The 20635-nt window shown below is 37.9% G+C and overlaps 2 protein-coding genes and 2 long non-coding RNA genes across 5 annotated transcripts; 3 read left to right on the forward strand and 1 right to left on the reverse strand.

Annotated features, from left to right (window-relative positions):
• The first annotated feature begins 2239 nt into the window (after nucleotides 1-2239).
• Nucleotides 2240-3893, forward strand: LOC110627285 (scarecrow-like protein 32). Its single transcript, XM_021773543.2, has one exon. It carries the CDS (start codon nucleotides 2471-2473, stop codon nucleotides 3848-3850), a length of 1380 nt encoding a protein of 459 aa, XP_021629235.1. The 5' UTR covers nucleotides 2240-2470; the 3' UTR covers nucleotides 3851-3893.
• Nucleotides 3894-4764: 871 nt separating this feature from the next.
• LOC110628701 lies at nucleotides 4765-6864 on the forward strand. The gene is made up of 2 exons (XR_006348071.1): nucleotides 4765-4927; nucleotides 5542-6864. It is a non-coding gene; the product is annotated as an uncharacterized LOC110628701 (long non-coding RNA).
• Nucleotides 6865-8839: 1975 nt separating this feature from the next.
• On the forward strand, nucleotides 8840-11341 carry LOC122721393. 2 transcript variants are annotated; one of them, XR_006348070.1, is made up of 2 exons: nucleotides 8840-10209; nucleotides 10290-11341. It is a non-coding gene; the product is annotated as an uncharacterized LOC122721393 (long non-coding RNA). The 2 variants fall into 2 exon arrangements; XR_006348069.1 differs by having other exon boundaries at nucleotides 10294-11341.
• A 746-nt stretch (nucleotides 11342-12087) lies between these two features.
• LOC110627374 (peroxidase 73) lies at nucleotides 12088-14058 on the reverse strand. The gene is made up of 4 exons (XM_021773661.2): nucleotides 13537-14058; nucleotides 13233-13433; nucleotides 12978-13143; nucleotides 12088-12606 (listed from the first exon to the last, which is right to left on the reverse strand). The coding sequence occupies exons 1-4, from the start codon at nucleotides 13759-13761 to the stop codon at nucleotides 12200-12202; spliced, it is 999 nt and encodes a 332-aa protein (XP_021629353.1). The 5' UTR covers nucleotides 13762-14058; the 3' UTR covers nucleotides 12088-12199.
• Between the last annotated feature and the right edge of the window lie 6577 nt (nucleotides 14059-20635).

The raw sequence follows: 20635 nt of genomic DNA on the forward strand, positions 1-20635 counted from the left end.
CTCAAGGGGACTTGTTGCATGCGACAAAAGGATCTAATCTGAGTTTGCTTTGGAAAAACTTATTGCAATTCTAGGGGCTACTACAAAAAGGAATCCAATGGAGAGTGGGGAATGGAACTGATATTAAAGTGTGGGGCGGCCGGTGGCTCATGAATAATCCTAGTTTTTATGTTGAAACCTCTATTATTAATGGTGTTGAGGAGTTAACTGTTGCGGGCCTCTTTAGCAATGATGGAGAATGTTGGGATATGAATCTTTTGAATGAGCTCTTCACCCCGGTGATGTCCAGAATATTCTCAGTATTTCGCTAAGTGTTTCTCCAATAGAGGATAATCTCATTTCGCATTTAATAAGTCCGAAAGATATAATGTTAAGTCTGGTTATCACATAGCAGAACATACTAATACAACCCTATCCAGCTATACAGTGATTGCGTATTGGAAGAGATATTGGAATCTTCACATGCCTCCTAAAATAAAGAATCTTATATGGAAACTGTTGAGACGCATTTTTCCAACTAAGTTTAATCTTCGATAGATGTTAGTTGACGTGAATCCAGTTTGCTTGAAATGTGGTTGCGATGAAGATGATAATCATATGTTTATTCATTACCCGTTTACAATAGCATGTTGGTAGAGACTAGGTTGGAATACCAGATTTAGTGATAGTTGTATTAGTTTTTTTTTGCTAGTGTTGGTAGATCGATTACCGATTGAAAAATTGCGAAAGTCTATACTATAGCATGAAATATTTGGTCCCATCAAAATTGGTTATTATGGCGTAATCGTAAATCTACTGTTGAAGAGGTAGTATATTCTAGTTTGTAGATTATGCAAGAATGGAGAATAGTGCACAATAAAAGTCCAGGTACAAACCTAGTGTAAGCCGGTGATGTCATTCCTTAGTGACCACCATCTAATGGACAAGTAAAGTGTAATATTGATGTGGGGTTTAAGATCATAGTGGTAAATCTATGTATGTTATTGTATTGCGACAATCAGATGGACATTTTATTATGGGCTTAATGGGTTTTCTTGAGGCAGCACATTGTGCACGTCTTGCTGAAGCGCTTGGTTTATGGGAAGCGCTTTCTTGGCTTAAGAATAATGATGCTACTAATGTTGATATTAAAATTGATGCTATTTTATCTCGTACTAAAAATTAGTCTAGGTTTAGACTTATAGTTAAGGATTATTGTATTTGTTTGATGAATAGGATTGGCTGGACTCTTTCTGGGATTCAAAAAGAAGCTAATAAGATTGCTCACAGGTTCCCTAGGGTAGCTATATCTTATGCTAGTCTCGCTGCATAGAGGAACCTCATAGTTCTCTTATCTGTCTTTTAGAGTATGATGTTTTTCAAGTTTTTTCACTTAACATTTAGGTTTTAGATTGGGCATATTGAGGCAACCTACTGGTCTGGGATAGAATGGATTTGCTTGTTATGTTTTTTCTTAATTATATAAATAAAAGAAAAATTACTATTTAGTTCTTATAATATGATAAAACTCATTGATTAGTCCTTTGATTTTGAAAAATATATTAAAATGTTTCTTACGTTTTAAAAAGTCTACTAATTAGTCTCTCTATTATTTTTAGCCATTAAATATTATAAAAAAATCTAAAATATCATGATATAGAAGGACTAATTAGTAAACTTTTTAAAAATTACGGCTAACTAATAAATTTTAGAAAGTTATAGAAATTAAATAATAAAATATTTAACGATAAAATTAATGAAAAAAATTAACTATTAGTCTTTTAAAATGTTAAGAATATTTTAATATATATATTTTTTTAATCAAATTTTAATATATTTTTTAAATTGAGAAACTAATTAGTGAGTTATCGTATATTATAAAAATTAAACAGTAATTTTTTTTAAATAAAATAATTATTTAAAAAAATTTAAATTTCAATCATAATCGATCATAAAACAGCTTAAAATATTTTTTCATAATAATATTATATATAAAAAAATAAATTTATTACGATACAATGATTTTATTATAACTAATATTTATACATTTAATTATTTATAAATACAAGGATTACTTAGGTTGAAGAATTTGTTTCTTTAATTGCCTTTGTTTCCTATGAACCCCAGACCCACTCATTACAAGACGAAATTTACTGATCAGTCCTCTTTTTTTTTTTTTTTTTTTTTTTTCCTTCCCCTTTCGATAAATCCTCAGATAAAGCTGAAATATCTATTTCCTTAGATTCAATTGCAGAATTCTCCCAGACAGACTCGGTTCCACAATTTTTCACTCACAACACTGATCGTTTCCCAAGGTTAATTAAGGTACACACTCCTAGTCTGGTCTCTTTCAATATTCCTTGTCTCTTCAGATTTCTGATTCCCATTTTATCTTTCCATCCCTTTTGCTCTCTTCTCTCTGTTCCTTTCTCTCTCAAATTTGTAACTTTTCTTTCTCTCCAGCTATCGTTCTGTCTCTCTCTCCTTGTCCATGATGCAATTCACTGAAACCCCACCACCACCTTTGCAGTTTCATGGCCAAATCACTGCTCCAATCTCAAACCCCACCGTGAACAAGATTAACCAAACTCAAAGGACCCGTCCATGGCCTGGGTTTCCTACTTCAAAAGCTTTAGGCAGTTTAGGTGATGCAAATTGCATGGAGCAGCTTTTAGTCCACTGTGCAAACGCAATTGAAAGTAACGATGCCACTTTAGCTCAACAGATTCTTTGGGTTTTAAACAACATTGCACCCCCAGATGGTGACTCAAATCAGCGCTTAACGTGTGCTTTCCTTAGAGCTCTCGTTGCACGTGCTGCCAAGAATGGTACTTGCAAACTCCTCGCAGCTATGGCGAATGCTAACTGCACTCTTGCTATAAATACCCACAAATTCTCTGTCATTGAGCTTGCTGGGTTTGTGGACTTAACCCCATGGCATCGCTTCGGTTTCACTGCTGCTAATGCTGCTATTATAGAAGCCATTGATGGGTATTCATCTGTTCATATTGTGGATTTAAGCATGACTCGTTGCATGCAAATCCCTACTCTTATTGATGCTATAGCAAATCGCTTTGAGGTCACTCCTTTGATAAAGCTCACAGTTGCTGGTGCCACTGAAGATATTCCCCCTATGCTTGATCTTTCTTATGACGAGTTGGGTGCCAAGTTGATAAACTTTGCAAGGTCCCGCAATGTAATAATGGAGTTTAGAGTCGTCCATTCAAGTTATGCAGATGGATTCTCTTCTTTAATCGAGCAGCTACGAGTGCAGAATTTGGTCTACACAGAAAATGGCGAGGCTCTTGTTGTAAACTGTCAGATGTTGCTCCATTACATCCCTGAAGAAACCATTTCTAGTAGTATTCCTCGTACCAACTCATCAAATCCATACTCTGTTGTCGAGTCTTCTCTTCGAACCATGTTTCTGAAATCCCTTTGGAGTTTAGATCCAACAATTGTAGTGTTAGTAGATGAAGATGCAGATTTAATATCAAACAATCTGGTGTGTAGATTAAGGTCAGCCTTCAATTATCTATGGATTCCTTATGATACAATGGACACATTTCTTCCAAGGGGAAGCAAGCAAAGGCAGTGGTATGAAGCAGACATATGCTGGAAGATTGAGAATGTGATCGCTCATGAAGGTCTGCAAAGGGTTGAGAGGCTGGAAACAAAGAGCATGTGGGTTCAGCGGATGAAGAATGCTAATTTTAGAAGCATTTCTTTCGGTGAAGATGCAGTTTCTGAAGTTAAGACAATGCTTGGGGAACATGCAGCTGGGTGGGGATTGAAGAAGGAAGAAGACGACCTCGTTCTTACTTGGAAAGGACATAATGTTGTATTTGCCACTGCTTGGATGTCTGCTTAATTCATCTTCTTCCTCTCAATTCTTTCTTTTTTCCCCCAAACAATTTTCCTTTCTATTTTTATTGGCTGAGTTGGCTAGCTTATCACTAATGATATTTAAATAGCTTAGTAATCACAGCAAGAAAAAAAAGACAAAATTTTCCGATTAAATTATAAAAAAATAATAATTAAAATAAATTACAAATCACTTATTTATTAACTATTTAAAATATTAACAATAAAATTATTGATCATTAATCGAAAATAAATGATAGTTATATTTTCGCTTTTATTTTTTAATTTCATTTTTTCTCAATTTTAATATAAATAATACAATATTTTCCTTAATTTCATTTCAATGTGGATGAAAATAAGAAATAGAATTTCTCTTTTATTCTTCTCTTTTGCATCATTTTCCCTTTTTTATTAAATATTTACAAAAGAAAAATTATGAAAATTATTTTTCCCTCATACAAATAAAGTGTAAAATTCTAAAATATTGAAGGGAACTAGGATAGCATCCGGCTCTTCCGCTAGAGAAAATTTTTTAGGGTTTAAAATTTTATTAATTAAAAATATTAAAAAAGAAAAATTTTATATAAAATAAATAAAAAGTGAAGAAACTGTGAAAAAAATATCAATATTATGAAAAATTATAAAATTTTAAGTTAAAGTGAAATTAAAATATAATAAATATGTGAGATTCAATAATATAATTCAAATTAATACATATTTATGCATCATGAATAAAATTTTTTATACTAATATGTGAGTATTTCTCGATTTAAAATTGAATTAAACATTTAAAATTAATCAAATCGAATAAATTAGAAATTAAAATTATTTTTTAAGATTTAAATTTTTTTTATTTATTTTTTTTATAAAAGTAAAATTAGAAAAAGAAAAAGAAAAACTCAAAAGGCAGCATACATTTAACACTTGTCAAAACGCACGTGCACATTGACCCACGTATAAACCCTCGCTTTTTTTCCTGTTTGCCATTTGCTAGCCTAATCTCTCTCAGCTCTCGCTCCCTTGAAAACAAGTATTCACAATTTGCACTCAATAACACAGTAAACCCTGTTCCAAATTCAATTAGGTATTTTTCAATTTAACTTCGCCTTTCTCTTCTCCTTGACTTCATTTTTCTTCTTTCTTTACTTCAATATTTATAGTGCCTTACTCAATTTCTGGGTTTATTTTTATTTGCTGGTCAATTTTTCAGAAAGGTGCTTTGTGGAGCTCCAATTTTCCTTATAATTTTTGGATTTTCTATTCTTTCCCATCTTTGTTGTTTTCTCTGTTTGTTTATGTGAAATTGAAGTTGGGTGGTGAAATTTATGTATTTTGTATTCCCTGTTTAAGCTTTGATTTCGTGAACAACTAATTGAATTGAAGGAGTAATGGGTGAAATGAAGTTAAAATTCATGTTTCATTATTAATTTGCATATGGGTTTTGTGTCCTTTTTTTTCTAGAATTTAGTTACTTTAATTGTATTAGCTTCTACTGTTGACTTTGCTTAGACAAAAAATGAACTGCTAGAAACAGATAAGTTCAGGTTCTTTATGTTCTGATAGAAGTAACGAACTTGCTATTGGCACACAGCTTTTTGGAATCTAGAATTTTGCTTGTTTTGTGATTTTAATTGGAAATTATTTTTATTGTAATTTCCAATGCAACGGTTAGCATAAACTTCTTTTGATGATTGCTAGTGAGGAGTTTTGAAAAATTCCAGCATCTCGGCATTTTCCTGGACAGACACATTGGAGCTGAAATTGCAGATTGAGAAGATGCTTGGGTATCTAAGAGACCAGAAGTACGTTGACCTTCTCACAAAGTTTCTGAGTCTTAAGGTTAACAAATCTGATTTTGATAGACTCTGCACTGGTACAGTAGGGAGAGAAAATGTACTACTTCATAACCTCCTCCTCAGATCAATTATAAAAGAGGCACAATTCTTCAAGACTCTCCCGACGAAGGAGAGCAAAGCAAAAGGTGATCTAAGTGGCAAAGTGCCTAATAGGTATAAAAAGGTAGCCTTCAATCCCTATGTAGCGATTTTCTCCAATCTCCTTGTACAGGGAGGTCAATTCTTAGTGCATGCAAGTTTAGGGATCACCATAGCACTCTTGGCCCTCATGAGAAGAGCCACACTACTGCATTTGAAGATTCAGTCCCTAAAAACCAAGAACAGAGTACTACTGAGCTGCTTTCTATGTGCAGTAGACCCCCATGCTCTGTGGAAGATGGAGAAGAGGATGATCAGGCTGCTGGAAGCCCCAACATTTGTAGTAGGAGCCCCATTAGAGCTCCTCTTGGTATCTCCTTTAATGCTAAAGGGGCATGAGAAGTGCTTTATAATGACTTAGCATCTTCTTATTACATGGGGACATGTCAGAAAAGCGGTGAATTACCTGATTCCAATTCTTCAAGGAAGAGGTTGGAGCATAAGTTGGAGATGGAAGGAATAAAAGTTTCAGTTGATTGTGCCAATTTGTTAAATAACAGCTTGGATGTTTACTTGAAGGGATTGATGAATCCCTGTATAGGTCTAGCTGGAGGGAAACGTGCAGGCCAAGGACAGATTCAATCCGTATCTGGTTTGAAAGGTGTATGGCCTGTGAGATATATTAAAAAACTAGGGGGTCCATTGCAGTGTCCATGTTAGATTTTCAGCTTGCAGTAGAACTAAACCCTCAGACCCTTGAAGAAGAGTGGCCAACTCAACTAGAGAAGGTTTTATTTCATGCATCAGAAGAATGAACAAGAATATTAATGCAAGATTTGGTGGGATGGGAAGTTTAGGTTCCAAGATATTGTGAGTTAATAGTATTACAAGATTTGGTGGGATGAAGTTGATCAGACTGTACGTAGGCCTTTGGACTCATTATCTCCAGGGTGTGACATGGTAGAGTGTGAATACATTGACATTGTAAGAATATACTGGTGCCAAATTGGTCAGTTTCCTCCTCCAACTGACCCTATAGTTTGTTTGTTCAATTTATTATATTTGTGAATAAAGCTTACATTTCCAATTTTCAGGCCTATAGTCATTAACACCTTTGTCAGAGGAGTTCTAATAAACCAAGTTTGAGAATGCACTGATAAATTCTCTGTTTTCAATCTCTGCCATGTCCTAAACAGGCACATATTGCATTGTTGTAATCTTTAATCCTGCATGAAAATGTGCCATGATGGAGCCATCATGTTGAAAGGAAAAAAGAAAACTATTTTTAATAGCTTTTTACAATAAATTTTACTGGATGCCATTTATGGGTGGGTTGAATAGTAGTACTCCAAGGCACACTTTCATATATTTTTTCTGGTGTGGAAGTGCAATTATTTTCTTTGTGTTATTATTATGCTTGAATAGTTACTCCCTCGTATTGTTCTCTTGTGCCGTTACTTGCCTCATGTATAGTTGGTCTACTGCTTACTTTGTGCCTGGGATGTTATGCTTTTTTCTAGAATCTGCCACAGTGTCTGTCCCTCTTTCTGAGTGTGAGATCTGTTTACAAGAGTAACTATATCAATATTCAATGGGTGTCTCTGGTGTCTATCTGTTTAAGCTCATTCCATTATTGTTGCATTGACTTATTTATATCCTTAAAATCTATCCGTTTGAGTTCACATGTTTTATAATGTGCAACAAAGTGTTCATAAACTTCACCACTACCCCCTTCAACTCCCAAGGTCTCATTTTTTCTGTCTTCTGGATGAAATGCCAGTAGCCCAATATGAAAAGTAAACAAACACAAAAGAAATTTACCATATGAAATTTGAAAACCTCGAAAATCAATTCCATTCTTGTGATCATGTAAAGGCAATTTTCATATATATATATATATATATATATATATATATATATATATATATATATATATATATATATAATTTGCTTGTATGGATCCTTATTTGCTCAGTGATAGTTCTGAGTTGTTTTTTTCAAGAGGAGAAAAGCAAATACAACATGCATTACAGAGACCTAGTTTTTATTGCTGTAGGAGATTTGGTTTTACATCAAAATCCTGATATCTAATGTAACGACCCGAAAATCGGACCGCTATCGGCGCTAGGGTTCAGATCGACTTAAGGTCGCTGGAGCCCGTATCAAGTCTATCATACATCCTGTTACACCTGATAAAATTCCATACATGATCACATGATATAACAAAAACCTAATCATTTCATGAACCAAGATTCGATCTGTGCATGCATCATAATTGAAAATATAAAATCCCATACTAGAACCCTCATCAAATACTCCAATATGGTCAATATAACATGCCTTAAGCTCAGTTCAAACATAAACTCATACTTAAAACTTTTACATAAAGGATCATGAAAACATGAATTACAAGGACAAATACTAGGGCAAAACACAATTCTAATCCATAAAATAATACATGTCCACAACTATACTATTACAAAAGGCTATACCAGCAATTTAGCCGACTTTCCCGAGCTAACTCTGATCTTGCAAACCTGAGGTTAGGGGAAAAGGGGATAAGCTACAAGAGTCTAGTGAGCAGAACATAAAAAGGATAGTTTAATAAAACGTATGATCGAATGAATGCGTCACAATACAAACAATGCACATCAAGATGGATTTGTCACCAGTAACCCTCTATGAATTCCAATAGTGCCCGACCCACGATGGGTGCTCCTCAGGATTTCCTCTTAAACATATCATAACATATTCATAATGCCAGGGGCGTAGAATGAGTCTCGACCTGGACTTTCTCTTACATATTGCCAAGGGCGTAGAATGGGCCTCAACCTGTAGGGCTAGTGGGTCATCCAACATTCATCCACAACAACAATAACTATGCAATGCATTATATTCGTGAGTTCTAATGCAAAACAACCTAATTACATATACATGACATTCGTGATGCATGAGCATGCTTATAAAGTTTTGATTTCTTTGAAATAATAAATCAGTTCAGTTCTACTCACCTCTGTCTGACGCTCACCTAAAATTGAAGCAGTTATCTCACTACAGGTCTCTACGGTCTCCCAAGTTCGATCCAACACAGATGGACTCAAATGAGGGACCAAATATAACTTTTACAATACTCTAAACAACCCACCAAGAAACCCCTAAAAACATACCAAAACATACATAGAAATCAAGCAGTAAAAGGTTGGGCAGGTGACTTTTGGCGGCAGGTTCAGCGGTCAAAGGTCCTTCACAGATCCGAAAGTCAAAACTTTCGGGGGCAGGTTCGGCGGCCTAAAACTCTTCACAGATCTGATGGTTAAAACCTTCGGGGGCAGGTTCGGCAACCTAAAGCCCGTTACAGATCCGAAGGTTGAAATCTTCGAGGGTAGTTTAGGTGGCCAAATGGCTGCCTTCCCAAGTAGGTTCAGCGGTCGAACCTTGCTTCGGCGGCCAAACCTGGGTTCTCCAGCAAGGCAGAACCCGATTCTGTCCTAAATATGCAGCCTCCTAAAAGCCTCCAAACACATATGCAAAAGCTCAAAAGCAACAGAACACCCTCAACATGCATAAGAGATATCTAGATCTAGTCTAAACCTCAACATGCATCATCAAAACCCAAGAGAAAAACGTCCACTATCAACCCTAAGCTCAAACCTATCAACTAAAAGAAAAACCAACTTGCATGCATCAACAAACCCCCTAAAACACCTATTGAACTTGCTGAAACCTTTAGAAAGTAGAAGAAAGGTGAAGATCCAACTTACCTCTTGAAGAATACTAAAGTGGCAGCAAGCAAGGGGAGGTTTTGGAGATGGATGAAAGAGTTCCGAGGGTTCCAAGAGCTAGGATTCTGAAACACCATTTAATCTTCAAAACAACAGCAGAAAAAACATGAATTCTTTGAGGGATTTGAAGAAATTCAGCAAAAATGCCAAAGATGGTGTATGAACTCACCTCTGCCCGAAAATGGAGAAAGAAATCTCGTATTTTCGAGCTGATGGCTATTTATAGGTGGCTGAGGAAACCACGTTCGGCGGCCGAACCTTAGGATTCCTCTAAAACTCTTTTCTCTTTCTTTTCTTTTAACACGATTCAAAAATTTCAAATTCATTTTATGAAAACCTTATTTTACCCTTCTAAATATCACAGTTTCGGGATTTCGGATTCTGATGGAGATTCCGTCGGAAAGTGGAAATTCCGACACTGGAGTTTAGTCGGGTATTACATCTAAATGCTATTCATGTATGTTCAATTCAGACTATGAAAAGGGATATGCTCATGCCTTTCTGTCATTGTTGTTACAGGTAAGCTAATCTTTTCAAATTGTGTAATATAATATTTGTGCATCTCTCCTAAAATTCATCTCAAGATTTCGCTACTACCACCTTTTGCCAAGGGTTGATTTTGTAGTTCTCTTCTGGCTGTCTAATTGAAGGTGTGGTGCATACTTTTTTCTTCTTTAAGCTTAAAATTCGTTAGGAAATGATTTTGATGACTGAGCTGCTTTTTGGTTAGTCAGGAACAGCATTTTGAATGAGGTGCACCATGTGAAATGCAGCCTTGAGTTCCAGCATCATATTGCTCTTTCTTTATAATTGGTACACGATCTTCTATGAGTTAAATGAGCGGTGAAAGAGATCAAAGCATCGATCATACTATTGTAGTAAGCTGTAGTTTCTCACTCAATTGAGCTTGCTAAGCTATAGTTGCTTCCTGTGTTAGATCTGTAACACTAGCGGAGAGTGAATCAGGAACTCAGTAGATTTGACATGCATCTGCAAAAATCTCTGCTGCAAATCTTTCATCCAATTCTTCAGAGGAAGAATTGGATATGTCCTCTCAAGAGGCATAACAAGGTAAATAAGAAGCTAGGATGGTATACGCCTGTTTCCTTTCCATTTTCTCTTTGGCGGGTGCAGAATTGGAGCACGACTCGTGGATGTATATTGATAAGCTGATGAATCAATATATTTACTTCGAACTAAAAATTTTGTTGAATATGATTCAGGGCTGATTTTAATTTGTTTTCTTAAGCACTATTCAAAGTGGAAAATTAGTCTGAGGAACCCGCTGCTTCCTTGGTTAGAGGGTTTTACTATGCAGTCCCAAGACTCAGTCTTGGTGACTTTGTGTTCCATGTAATGTAGTAATTGATTGACATGGATACAATGCTCTACTTTTCAAGGTCGATGGGTGAAGCGTTTGCAGAAAAGAGAAGGATGAGATTTAACTGCTGTTATAGAACAATGGCAGGTGATTTCAGCTCAAATGATATTTAACCCTTTAAAAGTCGTTCATCTTTGGTTATCTGGTAAAATGAATTCACCAGGCAGGATACACAGCAGCTTATGCTTTGGAATCAATAAAGAGCAGTGCTTTTCCAGTTGAGAATTCATTTTGACAGATCTCTAGGATGGAGAGCTTAAATTGAATGCAACTGTTCTGTGGGTGTGGCCCTGACTTTTGATAAGCAAACATGTCCCAAAGTAGTTGATTCACATGGATGAAAATCATTGACAGATATGGATAGCATGCTTATAAATCAGGTTTCTGAGTAGTTTATTTACTTGGGATGATGATTTTTAGTGTTCTGGAAACAAATAGCTTAAAAACCTCGTTGTTTGGATGTTAGTCAATTGGTTGAGGTTAAAAAAACTGAAAGCATCAAAACCTTGGATGCCCTTTCCAGGGAAAAAACATAAAATACTGCTGGATTGAAACCTGATATGCATTTCTTGTCGGACGATATCTTGAAACTTCAGCTTAAAAAATGAAACATGTGCATAATAGGAATATCTAGGTAAGTAGCAAAACTGTCTTAATCTTTTTTATTAATCATTCCAGCTGTAATCTTGTTTTTTAGTGGTTTAAATTTCAAGGTTCATAAACAACATCCTAATCTGCCACGTTCACTTTGAATAACAAGATAAGCTTGGCAACAGAACTTTTGATGTGGACTGCTAATCACCATCACATGCTCTTGGCCTCTTCTGTTTGCTACTAAGTATTATATTGCATGGCTGCAAATTGGACAAATTTCCACTGCCCTATGTGTCAAGTCATATCATTCTTTTAACAATTACATGTATTCTGTCAGTTGAATTTCAATTGAACTAAATAAAATAATTATTTTATTTAATTTAATTTTATTAAATTTTTTTATTAAGATCTAATCAAATCAAAATAATTGAATTTTTTAAAAATTAAAATTAAATAAAAAAAATCAAACTAAAATTCAGAATTTATCTAATTTAATAAATTATTTCAATTTCAACATAACACTATTGATCCCTATTGGTTTAGATTAAGAAAGTTGCTCAAAATTCAACCTTCCTCTTTTCACTATCAATTTATTCCCACATTTTATTCAATCTACAAATAAAGATTTTTTTTTTTTTATCTTTCCTATTTTCTTGAATTTCATTTTAATTTAAAACGGCACAGTCTCGACGAATATTTCCATTTCTACCCGTCTTGACTCCGACCCGGCCCAACTTCGTCATGGCGGTAACAAAGGCGTTTTCAAAGGCTTGGGAGTTGCTGGCCCATGTATTAACAGTGGGCCTGGACCTTGGGTCCGTGAAGAGAACTTGGTCCGAAGTGAAGAGTCCCTTTCCATTCTGGAGGTTCTTGAAGTACACGTTGTCGAAGGTGTTCGGTGTGATCGGGTCCATGTTAATGGCTATCCTGGGGTCCACGTTCCTGGGGCACATCTGCTGTAAATCAGCTGCATAAGCCTTGTTGAGTGTAGGGTCCACTGGATTTTGACGGCTGAAATTGTATATCCTGTTGCTGAATTTATTGCAGTGGGAGAATCCAAGGGTGTGTGCAGCTGTAGAAAAATCAGATTAATGGTGATTAGCATCACTGAATCAAAACTTTGACTTTTCAATTTGCTGAGTAGTTAACAACCAATGCCAGGTCATAGGACTATATTAAAGTAAATAAAGTCCAAAACAAAATTGACCTGTCAAACGGGACGAGAATCTACAGATGTTCCCTTTATAATTTTACCCAAAAAAAAAAATCCACTTTGCCTTATTCATACTAAATTATAATTCATTTTTTTAAGAAAATAATAATTAATGAATTTATTTTAATATATCCTTATTTATTATGCCTTAAATAAAAAATTATGGATCGGACTAGTAAAATTAAAATATATTATTTTTTTTATTGGTAGAGTATATGAAATTTTTGAACCTGAGAGGGCAATCATGTCAGCTTGGGAGAGGCCACGAGAAGCAAAGAGAGAGTTGAGCTGATTCAGATTGAAACTTTCCTTAGGCAGATTGCCATTAACGTTAGCAGCACTAGATCTGAGGCCATCCAATCTTCCCAATTCAACAGCATATGAGGGTCCACCAGACTGCATTTACATCACATTCACGTATACAGAATAAATGAATTACGACAATGAAATTTCAGGTAGAAATTACACAAGGACTGTGGACTCACCAGAGCCACCACATCTCTAGTTGCCATGGCAAGAATATCTGCACACGACACCTTGTTTCTGCAGCTGGGAATGGCATCCACGGCGGCTTTGGCCTTGATGACCGTGTCAAATCCATCTCCGGCCAATGACAAATTATCAGGGTGGTCTTTCTCTGCTTTGTTGTTCGGAGTAGATTGGATTATAACAGAAGCATCACATCCCTTTATATATACATATGTAAACAGAAACAAATTAAGCAAGCTAAAATGGAGTCATGGTTTTTTTTTTTTTCTTCTTAATTTTCTGAAGGAAATAAATGGCTACCTGCACAAAGCAATCATGGAAGAAGAGACGGAGGGTTCCAGGGATAGTGACAAAAGTCTGCTGAAATTTCTTTTGAACTGCATTTCTAACAATAGATTCCACATTCGGGCAAATATTGGCGTAATAATTTTGTCTGAGCTGAGCTGACACAGAACTAGAAAAAAAGCACAAACTGAAAGAGAGTGGCAGTAGAAGAATAAGCTGGAAACGACCCATCATGGCCATTATCAAGCTATAACTATAAGCAGAGGCTGATCTGAGGAGTGGAGTAAAGAAGCGAGTTGGCCATATATATATATTGGGGAATCTTTTACGACAGCCAAGAGGCTAATGTTGAAAGAGACATGGATGCAGTGGCCGCCTTTGTTTTTTTCGTAAATCAGCTAACTGCTACGCTCCTCCCTTGGGCGTTCTGTTTGAGACTGATGAGAAGTATACATAAGGCTTGAATTGATACCAAACCAACATGGTCCATACAAGAAACAATAGATGAATGAAACACCTAGAAAAAAGGAGAAAAAGGCCTTAACAAATGGGATACAACTAGACCTTTTGGCACATTAAGTTTGCTTCTTGCTTCAGCTTTTCCTTTTCCATACATCACCATCGTTCAATAAGATAGAAATGCATAAATTGAAATCTATCTAACTTTTGATAAAAAAAAAAATGTATAAATAAATATACCCTACAAGTAGATGAATGAATCTTAATAATATGTAATTAACTAGCAATTGCTTTATTTTACAAAACAAGTAATTATGTTATATAAATGTCTCCGCCTATTAATTTGTTGTACCATATAAATATTTAACACAATAAAAACTATAGTATTATATAACTTTTCCTTTCAATATGGGCCATGGACCTTTACTTGGTAGTTAAAACTGGTACATTAAAGGATACTCATTTGATGGAGGATCGAGATGGTCATAAATGAGAAAAAGGAAAATGGTATAAATGACGAAATTTGGTTGATTCATTTCGATATTTAAGTTTAATATAAATTTATAGATTATAAAAATATAATTAATTAAAGTTGTGATGCGACCGAAAGTAGAGTTATGCTGGGATTGATTAAACCTGTAAAAAAGAGAAAGTGAAGTGGTTCACACCTATGGCAGCCACTCTGACACTTAAATTGGTAAGTTTAAAGAGAAGGGCAACAAAATGAAATTGCTTAGAACTTGAGAGTAATAGTGTAAGAGAATTGCATACGTTTATTTCTGTGATCGTTGGCTTTTATACTTAAGAAGATAGAGTTAAACATGACATTTTTTAATAATCCGGCGATGATGTGGCCGGTTATTTAATAACGGATCTCGCCAGTTTAGCTAGTCAGTGATTTCATGATTACAGACATAACATGAGTCTGCTGGATTGTGCCTACTAACGATAACTTCATGTGAAGGCTCAACCTCTTCAAGGGAGGGCGAGTCTTGATGAAGAACCGAGCGTAACAGTGTCTGGATCTTCCTTTCCTCGAGTGAGACCGGATACCGGCTTATTAGATGCTTTCCATGTGGCCTTATTTCGTAATAACAGCTCATGGCTCACTTTGGGTGATTTTTATGTAGCATCAGAGGTTCCTCCACTGGTTTTTGATTCTTCATATTTGAATGTGACAGTTATTCTCACGATTTGGGGCATGTGGCTTATTGATATTGGTTTTCCCTACTCACGTCGTTTTGCTTACCTAGCTCTTCAATGATGGTTGTCATATTTCTCGAGCCGCATTTAAGGTCTGCTATCAAACCCGTTTTATAAAAACCCTTCTTCTCCAAGTATCACTTTTGCTCACAATCATCATCTCTGTTTCTAGAAAGATTCGGCCACTCCTTCTTTGTTGTTTATACTCCCTTGCTTTCATGGTAATTTATGTTTTCTTTTTTCCTTTTAGAATGAATACTTCCTCTTCTTCTCTTACTCCCAGTGGAGGTTCTGCCTCAAGCTCCTTCTTCGATGGCTTCATCCGTGCCTTAGCTCCTATCATTTTATTAAGGGTTGCTCTGAAAAATGAAGGTAGCCTAATTAGTAACATCCCATCCATAATAACAGAGCAAGACATAGATCGTCTTCATGGCCAATACCAAATTTCTTGAAAAACCTTATGTGTCTTTGTTCCATCCTCGGGCGTCCGTGCGAATGATTAGATCCCTACGGAGGATACCCCAATTGTCTATGAAGAGCATCTGAAGGCGGGTTTTCAGTTCCCCATGGACCCATTTTTTATTAGGGTCCTTCGATTTTATAAACTTGCGGTCACCCAACTACATCCCAATGGCTAGAGAATCTTGGTGGCCTTTCGGTTTGTTTGTTTCAATAACAACATCGAGCCAAGCGTGGCCCTCTTCTCCTAGCTGTATCAGTTGGATACTCGGAGAAATAAAGAGTTCTTATTTTTCAGCGGGCAAAAATACTAGACGATATTCAACCGGATACCTTTTTCATTAAAGCGATGGAAGAATAAGTTTTTATCCTTCGTCACTGAGTGTTCGAGGGTTTTGGACATCTCCGAACGAGCTGAAACCTGTGGGTGGAACTGAAAAAGGATGGAGTCCAATCGAAGTGGGATGAGGACGAGGCATTAGCCTTTCTCTTGACAATAGCTAGGTCCCCTCAGAAAATAGACATTACCAAGGTGGTGTGAAACGTCGTTTTGTCTTGGAAGAGTCATCTCCAGGCAAGTCAGACTCGAGATCCTCACCCGCCCAACCTTTTCAGCCTTGGAGAGAGCACTTCCCTATCTAGAGATCAGGGTATTTTTCTTTTTGCCTTCATTTAGATTTTAAACTGTCTTACTTACTTTTCAATTTACACAGATATGGTCGGGTCAAGAAGTAAATTTGCTGAAACGACGTGTGCTGCCCACAAAGGCAAAGCTGTCATTGGAGCAACCGGTCCCTTTCCCAAGCATGTCCGCCAAGCAGAAAAAGTGATCATGCTTCCTCCTCCTCCCCAACTTACAATAGAAGATTTGAGTCACTCACAGCTTGAGTCTTCTGCAATGGGTGCTTCTGTATCTGTCCTAGTTTTTTAGCCTTCTGTTGTAGTTTCCACTTCTACTGAGCCCATTCTTGTGACCGTGGGGGTTGATTCCTCGTGGCCTTCTAGCATCGATGCCTAGCGTTGGCGCTAACTCGAACACCCTCTCTCCTCGAGGATCCCAACCTAATCGTCCTATTGACTAAGAATGCTCTGAGGCCCCAAGACTTTCGTCGCCTGAACAGGGTCGAGACGAAGTTGACAACATCATTTATTCTACCCTAGAGAGTGCCCTCTACGCCTACATGGCCAAAGTGCATAATAAAGTCCTAAGGTGGTGGTTTGGTGCTCAAGAAATGGACAGAAGGCTACTAGCAGAGGAATGCTCGAGAGTGAAGACTTAGGTTGACGAAGTGAAAGGCACGATGAAAGAAACTCTATAGTAAATGGACAAGCTCCAGGCAGACGTGGGTGAGGCCAATGCTTCCCGACTTACCCTTGAGAATCGAGCTAAAAGTGCTAAGGATCAAATGGCTATGCTTCAGCTCCAATCCGGGGGCTGCAATATCAAGTTGAGGAGAACTGAGCCGCCTCTAATAGAATTGCTGAATTAGAGGCCTAGCTCCAAGAGACGGTGGCCTAGGAAAGAGAGATGTTCATCGAGGGCCAAGACTCAGTCAAGAAGGAGCTGGTGAAGCGGTTTTCTTCTGAGGACTTTGCCTGGATAGTTGACATCCTTCCATAGAAGGACGAGGATGAGGACGAGGAAGGTATAACTGAAGACAACCATCCTAACCCAGCTTTTACTATAATAGCCAATGATGTACCCGTATTAGAAGCTCGAGAGGAGGTGACTGATGATGTAATACCCGGCTAGATTTCGGCATCGAAATCCCTACCTTCCGGCGGAATCTCCGTCGGAATATGGAACTTTTGATGATGCCAGAGTCTTCTAGAGGGGTAAAATGTGATCTCTAAAATGATTTTTACTGATTTCATGGTTTTAAATGAAAAAGAAGTGAGTTTTGAAAAGAAAAGACCAAGGAGGTTTTTGCCAGGTTCGGCCGCCGAAAGTGAAGTTCGGCCGCCGAACATGAGTTGGTTTTGGGGAGCGCTTTTGGCCTCCGAAAGCTATGTTTGAACAAACCAGGTTCGGCCGCCGAACATGGGGGTGTTTTGCATGCATGTTAGGCCGCCGAAGGAGGTTTGGCTGGCCACCTATAAAAGCCCCTCAGACCGAAAATGGGCGAGATTTCTCCCCATTCTCGAGCTCAGGTGTGTTCATGTCCTCCTTTGGTCATTTTCATGTTTTCTCTTCATCTCCTTCATATTTTTATGAGTTCCATGGTCGTTTTGAAGAGTTTTCAAGCTTAGATCAAGTTTTGGGAGCTTGGAGACCCAAGGAGTAGTTTCCTCCCATCTCCAAGTTAGAGCTCGCACAAACCCTCGATCTTCAAGAGGTAAGTGTGGATCTATGCTTTCTTTTACGTTTCACGAAGTTTTAAGTGAGTTTTAAGAGGTTTTGATGGTTGAGTATGGGTAGATATGCATGTTAGGGTTTGTGTGGGTTTTATGCCCAATGTATGATAATGTATGTTCTTGTGATGTTTGTGTTGGGGTTTAAGTTAGTTTTCAAGCCCCTTGAGCATATGGGAGAGAGTATGCATGATTGGGAGAGAGTATGTGAGGTTTGGTTTGTTTTGAGGGTTTTGGCCTATGTGGGTCATAAACTATCTATGTATGCTTTAGATGTTGTTTTTGGGAGTATAAGCTTGTTTGAGCTCCTTTGTGCATGGTTAAGGATGTATGCATGTGTTTGAGAAGTTGGGTGCTTGTTTTGGGGTGTATGAAAGGTTTGGGAGGCTTGAAATGCACAAGGGCTGAGTTCTGGATGAACTCAGGTTCGGCCGCCGAAGGTGGTTTCGGCCGCCGAACCTGCCTGAGGATGCAGGGATTGGCCGCCTAACCTTGCCCCCGAAAGTTGAGTTTTGGCTTGAAAGCAGACTTTCGGCCGCCGAAGGTAATGTTCGGCCGCCGAAAGTGCCTGACTTTCGTCTCTGGAGAGAGGGTTCGGCCGCCGAAGGTGCCACCGAACCTGCCTGACTTTCGTCTCTGTCTGGGACTTTCGGCCGCCGAAGGTGCCGCCGAAAGTGCCCTGTCCAGCCTTTTCTTGAGTATTTTCTATGCATGTTTAAGTGATGCTTTAGGGGGTTTTTGGGTAGTTGTTTATGAGTTGTTTAGAGTATGTTTGGCACCTCACTGGAGTCCACCTGTGTAGGATCGGACCCGAGGAACCGAGGTGTTTAGCAGTGTTAGCTGCTTCAGAGTTAGTCCAGAGCTAGCCAGAGGTGAGTGGAACTAACCCTTATGTTTTAAATCAAATGTTTTCAGCATGTTCAAGCATGTTCATGCATCATGAATACCATGTTATGTAATAGGTTGTTTGCATTAGAATTCACGAATATGATGCATTGCATAATACGATGATAAGGATGTGGATGGATACTGGATGATCCTCTAGCCCTCAGTATGTTATGACATGATATGAAATAATATGATATGGCATGTACGATATGATACGAGATGAGTAGTCCAGGTGTGGCCGTATCGCCCCTGGCATAGAGCATGAGTAGTCCAGGTGTGGCCGTATCGCCCCTGGCATAGAGTATGTGGAGTCCAGGCGTGGCCGTATCGCCCCTGGCATAGAGTATTGTTGACTTGTTATGGTACGAGATTGATATGTAGAGGGCTATTGGTGACAGATTCATCCTTGAGGTGATATATTTGTGATGTGACGCATTCCATGATAGCATACGTTAAAATGAACTGTTTTCTTTTATGGTTTCTGCTCACTGGGCTTTTTAGCTCACCCCTCTCCCCTAACCCCAGGTTTGCAGGGTCAGAGGTAGCTCAGGAAGACAACGAGATATGGTTATGGTCTTGATATGTAACAGAGTAGTAGTGGACATGATGTAATGTAAGGATGTAAAAGAGTTATATTGTAATATGACTTTATGTTATATGTTCAGAGTTATAGTATTGTGCTTGGCCCGAGTTGGATAATCCCTTTGTACATGAGTTTTATTTTATGTTGTTCATGTGATGGACCGAGTTTGACGTAGGGTATGCTGACCCTAGGGGTTCTATGAGCTCAGTCATAGTGCATACACAGGTCAAACTGGTTGAAGGTAAAGTTTTAAATGTTTAATGAAAATGTTGGATCATGTTTGGGATTATACCAGCTGTACAGGATGCATAGTAGGCTTGCTACGGGTCCCGACGGCCTTATGCCGATCTGGATCCTAGCGCCGGTAGCGGTCCGGATTTTCGGGTCGTTACAGATGATGTCCTCCTATCCTGTAATACTCCTTTTATTTGAATGAAAATTTTTTCCATTTTATTTTGACAGTTTTGTATGATTAGCATTTAACCATAAATTATATATTTCTTTTTTAAAAGACCACTAAAGGATTAATACCCAACCACCATGGTGGTGATAAGATAAATAACTTAAAAGCTTTTGAACAATGGTGTTAACATTCGGACATATGGTCTGGCAAATGCTTGCCTCGGGCTTGAGATATGTTATAGGATTTCTTATAATCTTGAGACTAATACCTTATTACAAACACTTGTCTTGTGACTTGGACTTCAAATGCCTTGAAAATGGGATTAACACTCGGTAGTTGTGCTCGTCTCATAGCCTGGCATGAATGCCCTTTTGCTGGGCCAATGCCCAATCTTCTGGCCTAGCAGAACCTGCCAAGTGGCCTGACACGAATGCCTTTTTTAGTGGGACCAACGCCTGGTCTTCTAGCCTAGCAGAATCTGCCTTGTGGCTTGGCATGAGTGTCTTTTTAGTAGAATCAATGCCTAGTCTTCTAGCCTAGAGGAACCCGCCTTTTGGCCTGGCATGAATACCTTTTTTAGTGGGACCAACACCCGGTCTTCTATCCTGGTGAAACTCGCCTTGTGGCCTGGCATGAGTGTCTTTTTTAGTGAGACCAACATCCGGTCTTCTGGTTTGGTGGAATCCGCCTTGTGGCCTAGCATAAATGCCTTTTTTAGTGGGACCAACGCCCGGTCTTCTAGACTGGTGGAACACGCCTTGTGGCCT

This window comes from Manihot esculenta, chromosome 12 (assembly GCF_001659605.2).
Source record: "Manihot esculenta cultivar AM560-2 chromosome 12, M.esculenta_v8, whole genome shotgun sequence".
Classification (NCBI taxonomy): domain Eukaryota; kingdom Viridiplantae; phylum Streptophyta; class Magnoliopsida; order Malpighiales; family Euphorbiaceae; genus Manihot; species Manihot esculenta.